The sequence below is a fragment of the Mercenaria mercenaria genome, chromosome 11 (genome assembly GCF_021730395.1).
Source record: "Mercenaria mercenaria strain notata chromosome 11, MADL_Memer_1, whole genome shotgun sequence".
In the NCBI taxonomy this organism is placed as follows: domain Eukaryota; kingdom Metazoa; phylum Mollusca; class Bivalvia; order Venerida; family Veneridae; genus Mercenaria; species Mercenaria mercenaria.
Genome location: NC_069371.1, coordinates 56,948,668 through 56,966,823, shown reverse-complemented (window position 1 = coordinate 56,966,823; position 18,156 = coordinate 56,948,668). Strand labels below are relative to the sequence as shown.

General features: G+C 36.7%; 1 protein-coding gene across 2 annotated transcripts in view; it reads left to right on the top strand.

The window, feature by feature from the left end:
• Positions 1-18,156, top strand: part of LOC128546594 (oxidoreductase NAD-binding domain-containing protein 1-like) — a 125,826-nt gene that overhangs the window by 95,220 nt on the left and 12,450 nt on the right. For both annotated transcript variants that reach the window (XM_053517498.1, XM_053517497.1), the window contains exons 5-6: positions 1,031-1,261; positions 18,036-18,141. In XM_053517498.1, coding sequence (XP_053373473.1) covers positions 1,031-1,261; positions 18,036-18,141 — 337 coding nt within the window. The remainder of the gene's footprint in view (positions 1-1,030; positions 1,262-18,035; positions 18,142-18,156) is intronic.

Below are 18,156 nucleotides of genomic sequence, written 5' to 3'. Positions count from 1 at the left end.
AGACCGAAATATCAATTTTTGTTTGTGAACTACATTTTTTTTAATTCATTATTGTTTGAGCAATAATTAAATGAATAGTAACGTCATTAGAAAGACATCGAAGAAGAGAGCATTTGAATTTTTTCTCTACATTTTTGAAACGAAAAAGATTTAAATGACAATATCGCTTGTATTGTCCAAAAATCCACTTTGAAGAATAAATGTTATTACATGAAACCCTGGTACTTAACGTGTTTTATCGACTATGTTTCTTGTGAAAATACTCCCAGATTGCACCAAAAATGTTCTAGCAAACGAAAAACTTTCAGGGAAGCATGCCCCTGAATCCCCCTAAAATGCTTTGTGTACACATTCTCCAAGGCCTAGCTACGCCCCTGCCAAAGATCAAATAGTTTAAATTCATGACAGCTCCATATCTTCTTACATAATGGACCATTGAGTGAATAAACAGAATATCTGAAATGTTAAAAATGTCATAAATGTTGTTTAGATGAGATTGCCCAACTTAGTATTTTAAAAGAAAATTTTAATGTATACTTCTAACTTAGTATTTAAAAAGAAAATTTTAATGTATACTTCTGTGATGGATTAAAGGGAGACATTATTTGATTATTTATTACATGTTTGGTAATCTGAAAGTCATGGATTAATGTATTGGACTCGTAATAACATTTTATAATTTCTATATGATTACATATTCTTCATATACAGTTTTTTCATTCTACAACTGATTGTTCGTATGACCAACATTAGCAGCAGGAAAATATTGAAATAGCACAGAATACAGAATCAAATGTAAATTGCCAAATGTCATTAAAGGTCCAATACTTTAACATGTTGTCTTATATTTATAAAAGCTAAAAAAATATCACAAAATTTATATTTTCCCTGACTTGTTTGAGGCTTAGTGGCCAATTAGTTATTGTTGGTGAATATTTTTCGAAACATTTGTACAGCCTGAGTTTTGAAGAAAAGAATACAAACGAAATAGTCTTAATATTTTAAGTAACCTAATGTGTCTTGTTTCCAGTGTAAAGAGGGGGATCAAGTGAATATACGTGTTGGAGGAGACTTCAGTTTTGATGCAGCAGTACATAAAGACGTTGACCTACTTCTTGTTGCTGGAGGAGTAGGTATAAATCCCTTGTACAGCATCATCAATGAACTGGCTGATTTGAATCAGGGCGACAGTGCTAACAAATTTACAGGAAGAGTTATACTGCTCTACAGCGCAAGAACTGTTGATGAATTGGCTTTTAAGGTAGAGTGTTTAACGATTTTTATGCCCCCGAATGGAGGCATATAGTTTTTGAACCGTCTGTCGGTCTGTCAGTCTGTCCGCAATTTTCGTGTCCAGTCCATATCTTTGTCATCGATGGATGGATTTTCAAATAACTTGGCATGAATGTGTACCACAGTAAGACGACGTGTCGCGCGCAAGACCCAGGTCCGTAGCTCAAAGGTCAAGGTCACACTTAGACATTAAAGGATAGTGCATTGATGGGCGTGTCCGGTCCATATCTTTGTCATCGATGGATGGATTTTCAAATAACTTGGCATGAATGTGTACCACAGTAAGACCACGTGTTGCGCGCAAGACCCAGGTCCGTAGCTCAAAGGTCAAGGTCACACTTAGACATTAAAGGATAGTGCATTGATGGGCGTGTCCGGTCCATATCTTTGTCATCGATGGATAGATTTTCAAATAACTTGGCATGAATGTGTACCACAGTAAGACGACGTGTCGCGCGCAAGACCCAGGTCCGTAGCTCAAAGGTCAAGGTCGCACTTAGACTTTAAAGGATAGTGCATTGATGGGCGTGTCCCGTCCATATCTTTGTCAACCATGGATGGATTTTCAAATAACTTGGCATGAATGTGTACCACAGTAAGACGACATGTTGCGCGCAAGACCCAGGTCCATAGCTCAAAGGTCAAGGTCACACTTAGACGTTAAAGGTTATTTTTCATGATAGTGCATTGATGGGCGTGTCCGGTCCATATCTGTCATTCATGCATGGATTTTAAAATAACTATGCATGAATGTGTGACACAGTAAGACGACGTGTCGCGCGCAAGACCTGTCTCCGTAGGTCAAAGGTCCTAAACTCTAACATCGGCCATAACTACTAATTCAAAGTGCCATCGGGGGCATATGTCATCCTATGGAGACAGCTCTTGTTTAAAAATTTATTACAATGCTTAAAAAAACTGCCGCACAGTAACACATAAGTTGTTGAAATAAACATTTAGATTTCATATATGTTAACAAATGTTTAATTTGTAATAATGCAGTATTCACAGTATTTTCATTATGAAACCATGGAGGTATATATATATATATATATATATATATATATATATATTATATACCTATATAAATTCTGTAAAACAGATCAGCTTGTATTTCACAATTATATATGAACAGGCAGAAAAAACTTCTGTATTGTACGTTTTAAATTCTGTATTGTACCTGCCAGACTACTTTAATATGCACGACCTTACACAGTTCTATAAAAAGTAGACATAAAAACTTCACTTAGTTCCATTTTAGTATCAATAAATATTGAAGATTTCGTTCAATAACAAAACAACAAACAAAAAGGTAGAGGTATATTTTGGATTTTGGTCTCGTGGATTTTGCAAGGTTGGATCACAGTCAGCGCCTGCGCGCCTCGTGAGATCCGATCTGGCAAAATCCACTCAAGCTAAATACAGCATCCCAGATTGAGCTACAGTTATAATAACCCTATTGTGTATATATATAAAATAAAAGAAAATCATCAGTGATAATGCCTTTCAAACACATAGATCCCAGGTTTTAAGAACATGACAAATTTTGGGCATTTGAGCCAGCATTGTCTGTATTTTGACAACTGTTCTTATATCATTTAACAACATACCTCCTACTGCTTCCTCAGGAAAAATATGATATGACCAACAATCGAAAAGGCTTTATTTTATATAGAGTCAGTGTACCCGGTTTCACACACATTTCCTAAGAATACTTTCCTATTTAGCCAAAAATGATTAAATTTGAATTTACCTCTACATGTTTGAATAAATACACTTATTATACCCCCACCAAACATGTTTGAGGGGGGTATATAGGAGTCAGTTTTGTCACACCTGTCGCGTCCCGTCCCGTCCCGTCGCGTCCCGAAATCTATTATCTCAGTTATTACCAAATGGATTTGATTCAAACTTAAAATACATGTTCCACCTTATCACCCACATCATGTGACACAAGGTGCATAACTCTTGACACCAAGTTTTCATGAATTATGTCCCCTTTTACTTAGAATTTAAGGTTAATTTTGACATATTTGAGGGGGGTATATAGGAGTCAGTTTTGTCACACCCGTCGCGTCCTGTCCCGTCCCGTCCCGAAATCTATTATCTCAGTTATTACTAAATGGATTTGATTCAAACTTAAAATAGATGTTCTACCTCATCACCCACATCATGTGACATAAGGTGCATAACTCTGACACCATTTTTTTTTATGAATTATGCCCCTTTTTACTTAGAATTTAAGATTGATTTTGATGTATTTTCACTTTATCTCAGTTACTACTGAATGGATTTGATTCAAACTTAAAATAGATGTTCCACCTCATCACCCACATCATGTGCCCACATCATGTGACACAAGGTGCATAACTCTGACACCAAGTTTTCATGAATTATGTCCCCTTTTATTTAGAATTTAAGGTTAATTTTGTTGTATTTTCACTATATCTCAGTTATTACTAAATGGATTTGATTCAAACTTAAAATAGTTGTTCTACCTCATCACCCAGATGATGTGACATAAGGTGCTTAACTCTGACATAAATTGTTTATGAATTATGTCCCCTTTTACTTTAAATTTAAGGTTGATTTTGATGTATTTTCACTATATCTCAATTATTACAAAATGGATTTGATTCAAACTTAAAATAGATGTTCCACCTCATCACCCACATCATGTGACACAAGGTGCATAACTCTGACACCAATTATTCATGAATTATGCCCCTTTTTATACGCCCATTTGAAAAACGGGGCGTATTATGGGAACGCCCCGGGATGGCGGGCGGGCGGCGTCCACAGACTTTGTCCGGACCATATCTTCTACATGCATGAAGGGATTTTGATGAAACTTGGCACAGTTGTTCACCATCATGAGACGGAGTGTCATGCGCAAAAACCAGGTCTAAGGTCAAGGTCACACTTAGAGGTCAAAGGTCAAATTCAAGAATGACTTTGTCCAGAGCATATCTTCTTCATGCATGGAGGGATTTTGATGAAAGTTGGCACAATTGTTCATCATCATGAGATGGAGTGTCATGCGCAAGAACCAGGTCCCTAGGTCTAAGGTCAAGGTCACACTTAGAGGTCAAAGGATACAAGAAAGAAAACTTTGTCCGGAGCATATCTTCTTCATGCATGGAGGGATTTTGTTATAACTTGGCACAAATGTTTACCACCATGAGGCGGAGTGTCATGCGCAAGAACCAGGTCCCTAGGTATAAGGTCAAGGTCACACTTAGAGGTCAAAGGATACAAGAATGAAAATCTTGTCCGGAGCATTTCTTCTTTATGCATGGAGGGATTTTGATATAACTTTGCACAAATGTTCACCACCACCAGGCGGAGTGTCATGCGCAAGAACCAGGTCCCTAGGTCAAAGGGCAAGGTCACACTTAGAGGCCAAAGGTCAGATACAAGAATGACTTTGTCCGAAGCATTTCTTCTTCATGCATGGAGGGATTTTGATGTAACTTGGCACAATTATACACCATCATGAGAGGAAGTGTCATGCACAGTTCCTTTCTTTAGAATTACTTCCCTTTGTTTTTACTATAAATAGCTTATATTGTAACTTCTTCATTACTAGTCGTAGGGAAAAATCGAGACCACTTTTCTGTAGTACAACATGCATGCTACATCCAATTTTGAGGTGTATTTTGACCAATCTCTACCTGGTGAAGATTTTGTGTGGACTTACATTTTTTTTTTGGATTTTTTTTTTTTTTTTAACCCTTAGCCTGCTGGCGGCATGTGACTTTGCCTTTGCGACCAGTGCAGACCAAGATCAGCCTGCACATCCGTGCAGTCTGATCATGGTCTGCACTGTTCGCTATTCAGTCAGTAAATTTTCAGTGAACACCCCTTTGAATAATAGATTGTATTGCCCAAATTGAATGATGGACCAGTCCATTTTAGATATTTAGCAGGCTAAGGGTTAAGATTAACTTCCCTTAGTTGTTACTATAAATAAGTTATATTGTAACTTTTTTATAATTGACCATAGGGAAAAACCAAGACCACTTTTCTGTGGTACAACATAGATGTTACTTTCAAATTTTAGGTGTATTTTAAGTAGGGATGGGAACGAATATTCGAATATTCGAAAATCGATCGAATATTCGAATATGAAAATCAAATTCGAATATTCGTAAATTATTGTATTTTTTTTTCAAAATAAGTATCATTGATTTTGGGCAATATGAGCATGCTAATTCTACAGATTAAAACCATGTCATGTTTGTTTATCGCGAATCAAAAGATGTCCAATTAACAAGAAAATAGCAATGCATAATTGGCAGGGGCCATCGTTACGGATTAACAGTTTGCAACAGGCGTCAATGTGTCAGATGCATGTCAAAAGATGTCCAATTAACAAGAAAATTGCAATGCATAATTACCTGGGGTTATCGCTACGGATTAACAGTTTGTATTAGGCGTAAATGTGATCTCTTTTTATCTTTTGTTCATTTTTATTGGCGCCTGTTTTATGTAACAAGTTGTAGATTTTTTTTTTTGAAAACAATACCAACTTGTAGATATTGTCGATCTTTTCACAATATTTTGTACGACGTTTCAGACCATCCGCAGAATCGGTTTTCATCCGCCATCGGCCGTATTCGAATTAAATTTTGAAGTACTTTATAATTAAATCAAGCAATACCATATGATTGATGCATAAGTTCATGTTGAAGGAGGTTTAAGTCTGCCTTACTTGCTTTTTACACGACGATTTTTACACGCCGATTGAAAATTTTCAAAATGGCGGCGGTAATACAACAGCGCGTCACGTGTTTAAATAGGACGACCTGCTATTTTCAGATAAAATTGCGACGGTCTAAATTATAATCGTTTTGATTTTTTGTATCATTTTGAAGCTAAAACACTGAATTAGTTAAATCTGTTCATGATTATACTGATAGAATCGTGAAATAAAACGCTAGGATCGGCGGGATTTGCTAGGTTGGATCGGGTTACCCGAAACAGACATTTTTTGGCCTTATTACGTACGATGATCCACGCTTTAAACAAATGAATACGTTGTGTATATGCCAATCACTTAATAAGAATTTAAAGCTTCCATAAAAACAAACCGAATATTCGAATATATTCGAATATGGCAAACCGAATATTCGAATATTGATTTCAGTATTTGTTCCCATCCCTAATTTTAAGGTATCTCTACCTGGTAAGGAATTTTTTTTGTGGACTTAGGAAAACAAAAGACTTACAATGATTACTAAACAACCACAAAATTAAAATTCATTTGCAATACAGCAGCTAGAGTAAAGAAATTTGCTGTGACGGGCGTATATTGTGACATTCTGGCACTCTTGTTACTTAGAATTTAAGGTAAATTTTGATCTATTTTCACTATATCTCAGTTACTACTGAATGAATTTGATTCAGACTTAAAATAGATGTTCCACCTCATCACCCACATCATGTGACACAAGGTGCATAACTCTGACACTATTTTTCTTGAATTGTGTCCCCTTTTACCTAGAATTTAAGGTTAATTTTGATGTATTTTCACTATATCTCATTCTGATTGGCTTAGAGCCAAAGGAAAGTAACCTTTTTTTAACCTTTGTACTGAGTTTCTTCCCCTTAAATTCCAGGAATTAGTCTATTTTTAGAAATCCTATTTTTAGATTTTCAATATTTTAGGTATTTTTCTAACTTTTTTATTATAAGTCCTATGTAAAAAGTAAAAACATTTTTCTGTGGTAACATGGGTCGGTAAGACACTTTTTTGTATTCACTTTTAGTGTATCTCTAATATTAGAGATTTAATATATTTACTAGTATTACTATACTAGTATTATAGGAGAGATCGCCATGACGTCACGCATAAATACCTGTTTATCTGGTGGTGGGTAAAACAAATGTTTTTACATCGTTTGTGTATGGGATCTGAATTTTTAATTTTTAATAACTTTTTCGCTCATTTATGGATTTTAAAAATTCAAAAAGTTTTGAAATGCTAACGATTTTCATATTTTCCCATTTAAATATCTTTTTAAAATGAATAACCGTTCTAAATGACATAAGATTTTAATAGCGGCGTAGCGATCCTCCAAACTTTTTGAAAAAACACTGTAAGTTAAGCGTTCATAATTAATCCATTTAATTTCGAAATTATAATCAAAAGTAATCAATGAATTGCTTGTTTTATACACTTTCCATTGATCAAAAAATTATTGATATTATTTGTGTTTTAAGAAAGTTTAAGCCGTTAGAAAAACATCACTGTTTACAAAAAAACATGGACGCTCGGCGTCTGCCACCCGGTCTTTGTCTTATCAGTTCTAAAAATAGAAAATACAATGGATTTGTTTACAAACACGATCTCTCCTATACTAGTATTACTTATATGTGGAAGCCCAGGATGAAGTACTCCAAAGTATTTTTAGCTCACCTGTCACAAAGTGACAAGGTGAGCTTTTGTGATCCCGCGGCGTCCGTCGTCCGTCCGTGCGTGCGTGCGTCCGTAAACTTTTGCTTGTGACCACTCTAGAGGTCACATTTTTCATGGGATCTTTATGAAAATTGGTCAGAATATTCACCTTGATGATATCTAGGTCAAGTTCGAAACTGGGTCACGTGCCATCAAAAACTAGGTCAGTAGGTCTAAAAATAGAAAAACCTTGTGACCTCTCTAGAGGCTATATATTTCACAAGATCTTCATGAAAATTGGTCAGAATGTTCACCTTGATGATATCTAGGTCAAGTTCGAAACTGGGTCACGTGGGGTCAAAAACTAGGTCAGTAGGTCTAAAAATAGAAAAACCTTGTGACCTCTCTAGAGGCCATATTTTTCATGAGATCTTCATGAATATTGGTCAGAATGTTCACCTTGATGATATCTAGGTCAAGTTCGAAACTGGGTCACGTGGGTCAAAAACTAGGTCAGTAGGTCTAAAAATAGAAAAACCTTGTGACCTCTCTAGAGGCCATATTTTTCATGAGATCTTCATGAATATTGGTCAGAATGTTCACCTTGATGATATCTAGGTCAAGTTCGAAACTGGGTCACGTGGGGTCAAAAACTAGGTCAGTAGGTCTAAAAATAGAAAAACCTTGTGACCTCTCTAGAGGCCATATTTTTCATGAGATCCTCATGAATATTGGTCAGAATGTTCACCTTGATGATATCTAGGTCAAGTTCGAAACTGGGTCACGTGGGATCAAAAACTAGGTCAGTAGGTCTAAAAATAGAAAAACCTTGTGACCTCTCTAGAGGCCATATTTCTCAATGGATCTTTATGAAAATTGGTCAGAATGTTCACCTTGATGATATCTAGGTCAAGTTCGAAACTGGGTCATGTGCGATCAAAAACTAGGTCAGTAGGTCTAAAAATAGAAAAACCTTGTGACCTCTCTAGAGGCCATATTTTTCAATGGATCTTCATGAAAATTGGTCAGAATGTTAACCTTGATGATATCTAGATCAAGTTCGAAACTGGGTCACGTGGGGTTAAAAACTAGGTCAGTAGATCTAAAAATAGAAAAACCTTGTGACCTCTCTAGAGGCCATATTTTTCATGAGATCTTCATGAATATTGGTCAGAAGGTTCATCTTGATGATATCTAGATCAGGTTTGAAATTGGGTAACGTGGGGTCAAAAACTAGGTCAGTAGGTCTAAAAATAGAAAAACCTTGTGACCTCTCTAGAGGCCATATTTCTCTGTGGATCTTCATGAAAATTGGTGAGACTGTTCAGCTTGATGATATCTAGGTCAGGTTCGTAACTGGGTCATGTGCCGTCAAAAACTAGGTCAGTAGGCCGAAAAATAGAAAAACCTTGTGACCTCTCTAGAGGCCATATTTTTCACGAGATCTTCATGAAAATTGGTGAGAATGTTCACCTTGATGATATCTAGGTCAAGTTTAAAAGTGGGTCACGTGCCTTCAAAAACTAGGTCATTAGGTCAAATAATAGAAAAACCTTGTGACCTCTCTAGAGGCCATATTTTTCAGTGGATCTTCATGAAAATTGGTCAGAATTTTTTATCTTGATGATATCTATGTCACATGTGCTGAAAAACTAGGTCACTTTGTCAAATAATAGAAATAACGACGTCATACTCAGTTCAACACTGGGTCATGTGGGGATAGGTGAGCGATTCAGGACCATCATGGTCCTCTTGTTAAGATTCCTTATTGTTGCCATTCTTCTGTGACAAGACCGTATGGTGGGAGTATGAGTCACTCCTGTGACAGTTCTAGTTTTGGTTTAAAACACGCTTACTTTCCTTTCCCACTCCAATGACGTCATACCTCTTGGTGAACTTGATTCGGATAACATATTTTGACCAGTTTTTGCATTTAAGTGTACCCGGTTTGCACACCATGCTATTTATAGAATTCAGTGATAGTAATGCATTTACCCAAAAGAAAAATTTCAATTAACTTTTTAAGTATTTATTCTATTCAATTTAAACATGTATTTTCCAATAAAACATCTGAAAGTGAAATTAAAAAGCAGTTATGAAAGTGAAATATAGGGACCAAACCCTGTTTTTACTGCTTAAAGCAGAAACGGCTAAAACAGCTGAATACATGAAACAAAAATAAACAATAGAAGCTGCTGAATCACAAAAGACCCCAACAAGTCTTGTCATTTGATTAAGTTCTCTGTTTTAATAAAAACGTAAAGCAAACAATCAAGTTGAAGTCATTTTGCAGGTGGGAGAACTTCAATATCTGTTGAAATATTTTTCTTTTCGGTAAAGTAATAGGTAAATACCTACATGTATGAAGGAAAAGTGATTTTTCAATTTATTTTACACCTTGTTGTTTGCTTAGTCATTATTTTCATAAAATTTAATACTTTTTCAGCTGACCTACTGGCCTCCATTAGTATTGTTATTGTTTTCGTCTGCACTTACCAGAACGAGGCTCAAGCGGGGATGGACCCCTTGTGTCAATTTATGTAGGGAATAACTCAATTTTGTGAAATAATAACAAAGAATTGTTGAATTTTCTGCTTCGTTCTCACAAAGCACATGAATTTGCTGGGTGTGCGAAACCGCGTACAGTGCGAAACCGGGTACACTGACTCTAATCAGCTTTCTCTGCTTTCAATAGGGGTCCTCTGTGGTCGAGTGGTTAAGGTCGCTGACTTCAAATCACTTGCCCCTCATTGATGTGGGTTCGAGCCTCACTCGGGGTGTTGAAATCTTCATGTGAGGAAGCCATCCAGTTGGCTTACAGAAGGTCGGTGGTTCTACCAATGTGCTTGCTCGTGATGAAAACTTGCACGGAGGGGCAGCTGGGGTCTTCTTCCACCATAAAAAGCAGGAAAGTCACCATATGACCTATAATTGTGTTGGTGTGACGTAAAAAACCAACAAAATAAATAAATTCTCCGCTTTCAAAATAAACTACATGCTGCTCTTCTGGTAGAATAGGTGATAACAAATCAGAAGAGTATAGTTTTTAGATAACCAAAACAGTATCAGCCATATCTTACAGAATTTTATTGATCGATATGTTCATTTAGTATTTATATATTGATAGAAAATAGACCATTAATGTTTTGATATTATGCTACAATTGAAAATTATTTTTTGTTGAGCCTGCTTGTGGAGAGCGAAGACAGTTGTCCAAATGGCTGTTCAGTGTAGGTGTGTGTCTGCGTCCAGATTTGTTTGTCCGGACAGTAAAATTGACATGCATGGAGTAATCTTGTTTATATGGCTTGGATGTTAACCTCAAGGAGACAGAGTGTCATGCATAAATCCCAGGTTCCTATCTCAAAGGTCAAGGTCACACTCTGCGGGCAAAGGTCATGTCAGATCTTGTCAGAGCCATAACTTTTACATACATAAAGGAATCTTGTTTATATGTACATGAATGATTACTTCCATGAGATGGAGTGTCGCACGCAAACCCCAGGTTTGTATATCAAAGGTCAAGGTCACATTTAGGAGTTAAAAGTCACTTTAGAGCTTGTCAAAGGTCAATGGGACTTTTTTCCTGTCTGGTCTATAACTTTGTCATGCAAAACAAGATTTAAATATCAGAATATGCACAAATATTCCCCTGGATGAGACGATATGTCATGCACAAAACCCAGTACCTTAGCTGCAAGGTCAAGGTCACACTTTGAAGTCAAAGGCCAAAGGGGCTTTTTTCCTGTCCAGAATGTAACTCTGCAATCCTTAAAGGTATTTTAATATTACTTGGCACAAATGTTCACCACCATGAGACGGAGTGTCATTCACAAGAACCTGGTCCCTAGATCTAAGGTCAAGGTCACACTTAGAGGTCAAATGTCAAATTCAAGAATGACTTTGTCCGGAACATTTCTTCTTCATGCATGGAGGGATTCTGGTGTTACCTGGCATAAATGTTCACTACCATGAGACGGATTGTTATACACAAGAGCCAGGTCCCTAGGTCTAAGGTCAAGGTCACACTTAGAGTTCAAAGGTCAAATCCAAGAATGACTTTGATTGGTTTGGACTGCGACTCAATGCAGACTCGGAGCGTCGGTATAAATTACAGACTCCGGTATATACCAGATTAACTAAATTTGAACGAAAAATATCTTAAATGTATATATTTTGTAACCATGGTGATACTAACCCTAACCTTTAGTCAGTATATTATGCATATTATACACTAAATGCATGCAGACATGCAAAAACATGCATATTTTTGCCGTGCGCTACAATTGATAATCATTTTCGGCATGAACAGAAGACCGTTCCAACTCTGCAGTGAGTTACATTGATTTGGTTTGTAGCATTATCTTATGGTCCTCAACCAAAATTGTTCAAATTGTACCCCTTGGGTGAAGAGGCTATGCCCTGGGGATCCCATGTTTTATATAGACTTATATAGGAAAAAGCTTTAAAAATCTTCTTGTCTGAAACCATACGACCTAGGCTTTTGATATTTGGTATGATGAATTGTCTATTAGTCCTCTACCAAAATTGTTCAAATTATGCCCCTGGGGTTAAAAGAGGCACCATCCTGGGGTCACTTAGTAATTATGTGAGTTATATAGGAAAAATACTTAAAAAATCATCTGATCCTATTTCCAAGACTTTAATTATAATTACCTGATGGCCCCAAGTAATATGATGTCCCTTAGACTGTGACCTTGACCTACTGAACTACTTTCCTGTTTTTTAAGATACAGCCTTGAAATTTTGATGACATACACAGTTTTGCACACCAGTCGTAAAACTGAATTTCATTGACCATGAATGTGACCTACTGACTTTCTTAATATTTTATAACTATCAGTTTGACATTTGAAACATGTAGCTCATATTACTCAGGTGAGTGATCCAGGGTCATCATTACCCTCTTGTTTCACCTTGCCTCCCGTCTTCTGACCAAAACCATAATTCTCCCACTTTTCAAAAAAAAAAAAAAAAATCGGTATTATGACTGGGTTGATAATTACTGAGGAGTGCCAAACATGTTTACACAGTAAATCAAAGTGTCTCCGACTGTTGTGTATTATACATGTTTGACACACGTGTATTGTACTATTTTATTGACCTGTCAAAACATGTTTCTGGCTTTCATGTTAATCTTACTAAGGTGAACAGAATATAATGAAAGCCAGGAACATATAAAAACAACTCTTTCCATTAGCTATTGTGCTGTTTTATTGACCTGTATAACAATCCGTCTCATGGTAGTGAACATTTATGCCAGGTAACACCAGAATCCCTCCATGCATGAAGAAGAAATGTTCCGGACAAAGTCATTCTTAGAACATTATTTTGTGCCTAGTAATATTAAAATACCTTTAAGGATTGCAGAGTTACATTCTGGACAGGAAAAAAGCCCGAACATGGAAAACCGTATCCAATTCATAACTTGTTACCCACTATGCCCAGAATGTTGAAACTTAGTGGGACAATTGGACATGCCAAATAGGTGATCCCTATTGCAGCCAACCATCAGTGTCTCTTTGACTTTCGCACTTCTCCCCTATTGACTTCTTGCATATCCGACTATGCAGTGGGGGAGACATGCACTTTTTTACAAAAGCATCTTGTAGTTTAAGTTACCTTTGACCTACACTCATATATCCATGTCTCATCATTTTAATCAATTTTATAAAAGATTGACAGTTCAATTCCATACATTCCCCTGCTCTAAAGGAGCAACATGTTGACATAAACTGTTATTCAACAGTAAACATCTTAGCAGTGAATGATAATTTCATCTCAGCATCATACATTTTTTAAACTGTTACAGAAATTATATCCTAGAAATACTTTACCGGTTTCCTGTCCTTTAATATTATAATATTATTCTTGCTTATTTCACATTAATAAAATTAGTCTTATTATTTGTTTTAATGCACAATATATTCATGTTTTTAGACTTAATAGTGTGTAAATTATAAAAATCCCTATCTATATAGAGGTAAAGGTTATGTCACAGTACAATTCTGGTAAAAAATATTACGTTACCGTTACATATATAACATTTTTGAAGGACATGACACTCATTTATATTGACTTAAGTAAATACTTTGCTGAAAAAGAAAAGTCTCATATAAATATATATAAGAGAAGTCTTACCTATTAAAAGCGCATACACTCAACTAACACGTAACAAATACATACACTGACGAGATAAAGAAACGCCTCATTCAAACTGGGTATACAATTTTTCGTTAACCGTGATTCAAAATTAGAAAAGAACAATTCCATTCGCAAATTAGATGCTTTACAAGAATTTATGGTCAATAAGAAATCATTTCATTGTCGCATTAAGCTTCAATCTTGAATTTTAATAGCCCGGTCGGAGAAATTGCATTAGAAAAATCAGTAGCGCGTGTGGCCACCTCTGCTAGCAACCACAGTAGCAAGGCGACGCCTCATAGAGCCGCACCAGTTGTGTAACAGATACCGTGGGATTCTGGCCCACTCCTGGTGCAGCGCTGCTACCAGTTCCCGGACGTTTGCTGGCTGGGGTTGACGTTGGCGTAACCGCCGTCCGAGATAATCCCACGCGTGTTCAATCGGATTGCAGTCCGGTGAACACGCCGGCCAAGGTAAAACATTAATGTTTCTAGCCTGTAGAAAGTCCCTGGTGACGCGTGCAACGTGAGGTCGCGCGTTGTCGGGCTGATAGACTAATCCTTGACGTTGACGGAATAAAGGGACAACTACATGACGTAATATCTGGTCGATGTAACGCCTGGCTGTGAGATTACCTTAGCAAAGGACGAGTTGGGACTTAAACCTATGGTTGATTGCTGCCCACACCATTACTCCACCACCACCGTAACGATTGTGCTCCAAAACGCAATTGTTTGCGTAGCGTTCATGGCGTCGTCTATAGACACGGATACGTCCGTCGGCGTTCCACAAGTTGAAACGCGACTCGTCACTGAACACTACGTTCTGCCAACGCTGGCCGCGATGGTTGCAGGCCCAAATAAGACGTTGGTGACGGTGGCGTAACGTTAGAATTAGACCGCGGTAGGGCCTACGACAGGTAATTCCGCGTTCTCTGAGTCGATTTCTCACTGTATGTCGACTAATTGGACGTCCACGGATACCTACAACTATACGTGACGTAGATTGCGCCGTCACAAATCTGTCATGTAAATGACGTTGACGTATATAATTGTCCTGTCGTATTGACGTTACACGCGGTCTACCTGAACGTGGTCTATCGATAGACGTTTCCCGTGTCTCTAACACGTCGAATAAGACGCACAATTGTCGAACGAGAGACGTTAAAAACGTCTAGCAACTTGTTCCTGCGTTCGCCCACATTCAAGCATAGCCAAAACCTAGAGCCCTCTCTTCAGAATTCAGCCTCGGCATTACGAAAAACTAATGTTTTTTCAGAGAATAGCTGAAAATATGGTTATGTGTCGTATTACACATGTACATGTGCAAAAATCGTTCAATCAAACCACATGGTTTACATGCACGGACTGCACGAGGAAATCATGACCAGGTACATGAAGTGAACAAATGGCTGAATGAAATCGCGCGAGTTTTTGTTCACTGTGTTTGTCGGTCAGAGTACATGTAGATTTACTACATTTCACAACAATTAAAAGCGTTAGGAAAAAAATAACGCCAAATTTCAATGAGGCGTTTCTTTATCTCGTCAGTATAGTTGGTAATGTTTTGAGGTCCTTTTTAAACAAAGTATTGATCTTTATACCTTTTCAATAGTTTAACTAAACTTCTTGTTAAACATGCATAAGTGTCATCACGTTTTAATTTAGAACTGCCTCTTGCCAAAATTGTTTAAAAAGGAAAAGAAAATGTAACAAATTATGTTACATATGTCACATGGCTAATTATTGCAAAAATGTTAACATCTTAAATCAATTTACGCATACTTGCAGGAACATTACAAAATGTCACAAAGTGTTCACATTTTTATCATTTTACATCATGATATATTATCTTGAAATGTAATTTAAATTTTAAAAGATTGTCTTTGTAACGTATTTTCAAGGTTTTCACAAAAATGAAACACAACTAAATGTAGTAAAAGTAGTTTTAAACTTAAACATTTATATATTTTGATCAGATTATGATTGAAACATTCTGTCTCAGATGAAACATCGTTAGAATTAAAGTATTTCAAGGGAAATTATTTTGAAACTATCTTGATGTAAATTCTACAGGTACCTTATTATGAAAGGTAACTCTATCATCAAATAAAGAGTTCTAAAGAAATATAACAATACATTCCTTATATTTTTAATATCAGCTGAATCTTTCATAGTCATGTAAAATGTTTGTTTAGAACATATTTACACAGGATAAGATAAAGAAGGAGTTCATTTTGTTAAATGATGACATTATGTCAGCAGTTTCTTGATCAATATATCCTAAATGACAGAAAACTGCAATAAAACTTGTATATACCCTACTGCAAGGTTCAGTCTCTTTTCTCTGTTATTCTACTGGACTATACAGTTTTGCGTACCGATCTTAAAACTGCCTTTCAGTGACCATAAAGATGACCCACTGACCTACTTTCCTAATATTTTAGCATCAATTTGGCTTTTGAAACATGTAGCTCTTATTACTCAGGTGAGCGATCCAGGGTCAACATGACCCACTTGTTTTTCATGTAAATATATAAAACAGATTCCAAATTTAATGCTGCCTGGCAAAAAAAGGCATCATAACCTCAGGTCATCATGGGTTAAGTTAATGAAAGTCTGTCTGCACGACTTTTGATAATCTTAACGTAACATGAATGCAATTAATGTGACACATGTAATATTGACTAAACATATAAAATTTAAAATTATGGAAGAGATTAAAAAGCGGGTATGTGATATTACAATAACCGTTGTTGCTGACAATTTTGTTTTTAGCTCACCTGAGCCAAAGGCTTATGGTGAGCTTTTGTGACCGCTGAATGTCCGCCATGCGTCGTGTGTCCGTCAACAATTTCTAAAAAAATATTCTTCAAAACCACTTTGCAGAATTACTTCAAACTTCACAGGAATGATCCTTTGGTGGCCCCCTTTCAAATTGTTCAAAGAATTGAATTCCAGACAGAACTCTGGTTGCCACGGCAACCGAAAGGAAAAAACTTAAAAAATCTTTTTGTCCAAAACCACAGTTTATATGGCTTTTATATTTGATATGTAGCATCATCTAGTGGTCCTCTACCAAGATTTTTCAAATTATCTCCCTGGGGTCAAATAATGGCCCCGCCCTGGGGGTCACATGGTTTACATAGACTTATATAGGGAAAACTTTGATTGTCAAAAACCACAGGGCCTGGGCTTTCATAATTGGTATGTGACATCATCTAGTGGTCTTCTAGCAAGATTGTTCAAATTATGCCCCTGGGGTGAAAAGAGGCTGCGCCCCTGGAGTCCCAAGTTTTACATAGACTTGTATAGGAAAAAACTTTAAAAATGTTCTTGTCTTAAACCACAAGACCTAGGCCTTTGATTATTTTTATGTAGCATTGCCTGGTGGTCCTCTACCAAGATTGTTCAAGTTATTACCCTAGGGTGAAAGAGGCCCCAGCCCGGGGGTCCCAAGTTTTACATAGACTTATATAAGGGAAATTTTTTTTTTTAAATCTTCTTGGTGTGAAAGTTAAAGGCCTTAGTATGTAGCATTGCCTAGTGGTTCTCTAACAAGAATCTTCAAATCATGCCCCTGGGGTGAAAAGAGGCCCTGCCCTGGGGGTCATTTGTTATACGAGTTAATAGGAAAAAATACTTTAAAAATTTTCTGAACATATTTCCTAGACTGTTCTATTATAATTACCTGATAACCCCAAGTAATTAGGGTTCACTTGACTTTGACCTTGACCTACTGACCTACTTAAGATTTGGCTGACAAATACAGTTTTGCATTTTGCACACCGATCCTAAAACAATAGCTTTTAAATAGCTTTTAATGATCAGCTTGCTACCAAGCAATGAAATGGGTGTCAACCAAACTTAATGGGTGTTCACTAAACTTGTTGGGTGTGTACCTTGAAGGATGCTCATCAACTTTAATGGGTATTCATCAGACTTTTTGGGTTTTTGCTGAACTAATGGAGCTGCACCAACAGGACAAGGTCTTCTTAAGCAGAGTGATTTTGGGCCCAGTGGTGGCTCTTGTTTAGTAAAAATTTTGTCTAATATCCTTGACAACTGATGCTCTAAGATTATTTTCATTTACAGTGGTAGGTTGGTTAGCTTTATAAACATTTATAACCTAAATAATTTAGACTGGATTTTAATACTTATGTGTTGTATGTTTCCAGGAGCAGTTGAATGAAATACACAGCAACAATGAGAACATAATGTGTCAGTTCCATGTGACTCGTGAAGGGGACATTTATACCAGAATAGGAAATGTTTTTCTACTGGGTATGTTGTTAAAAG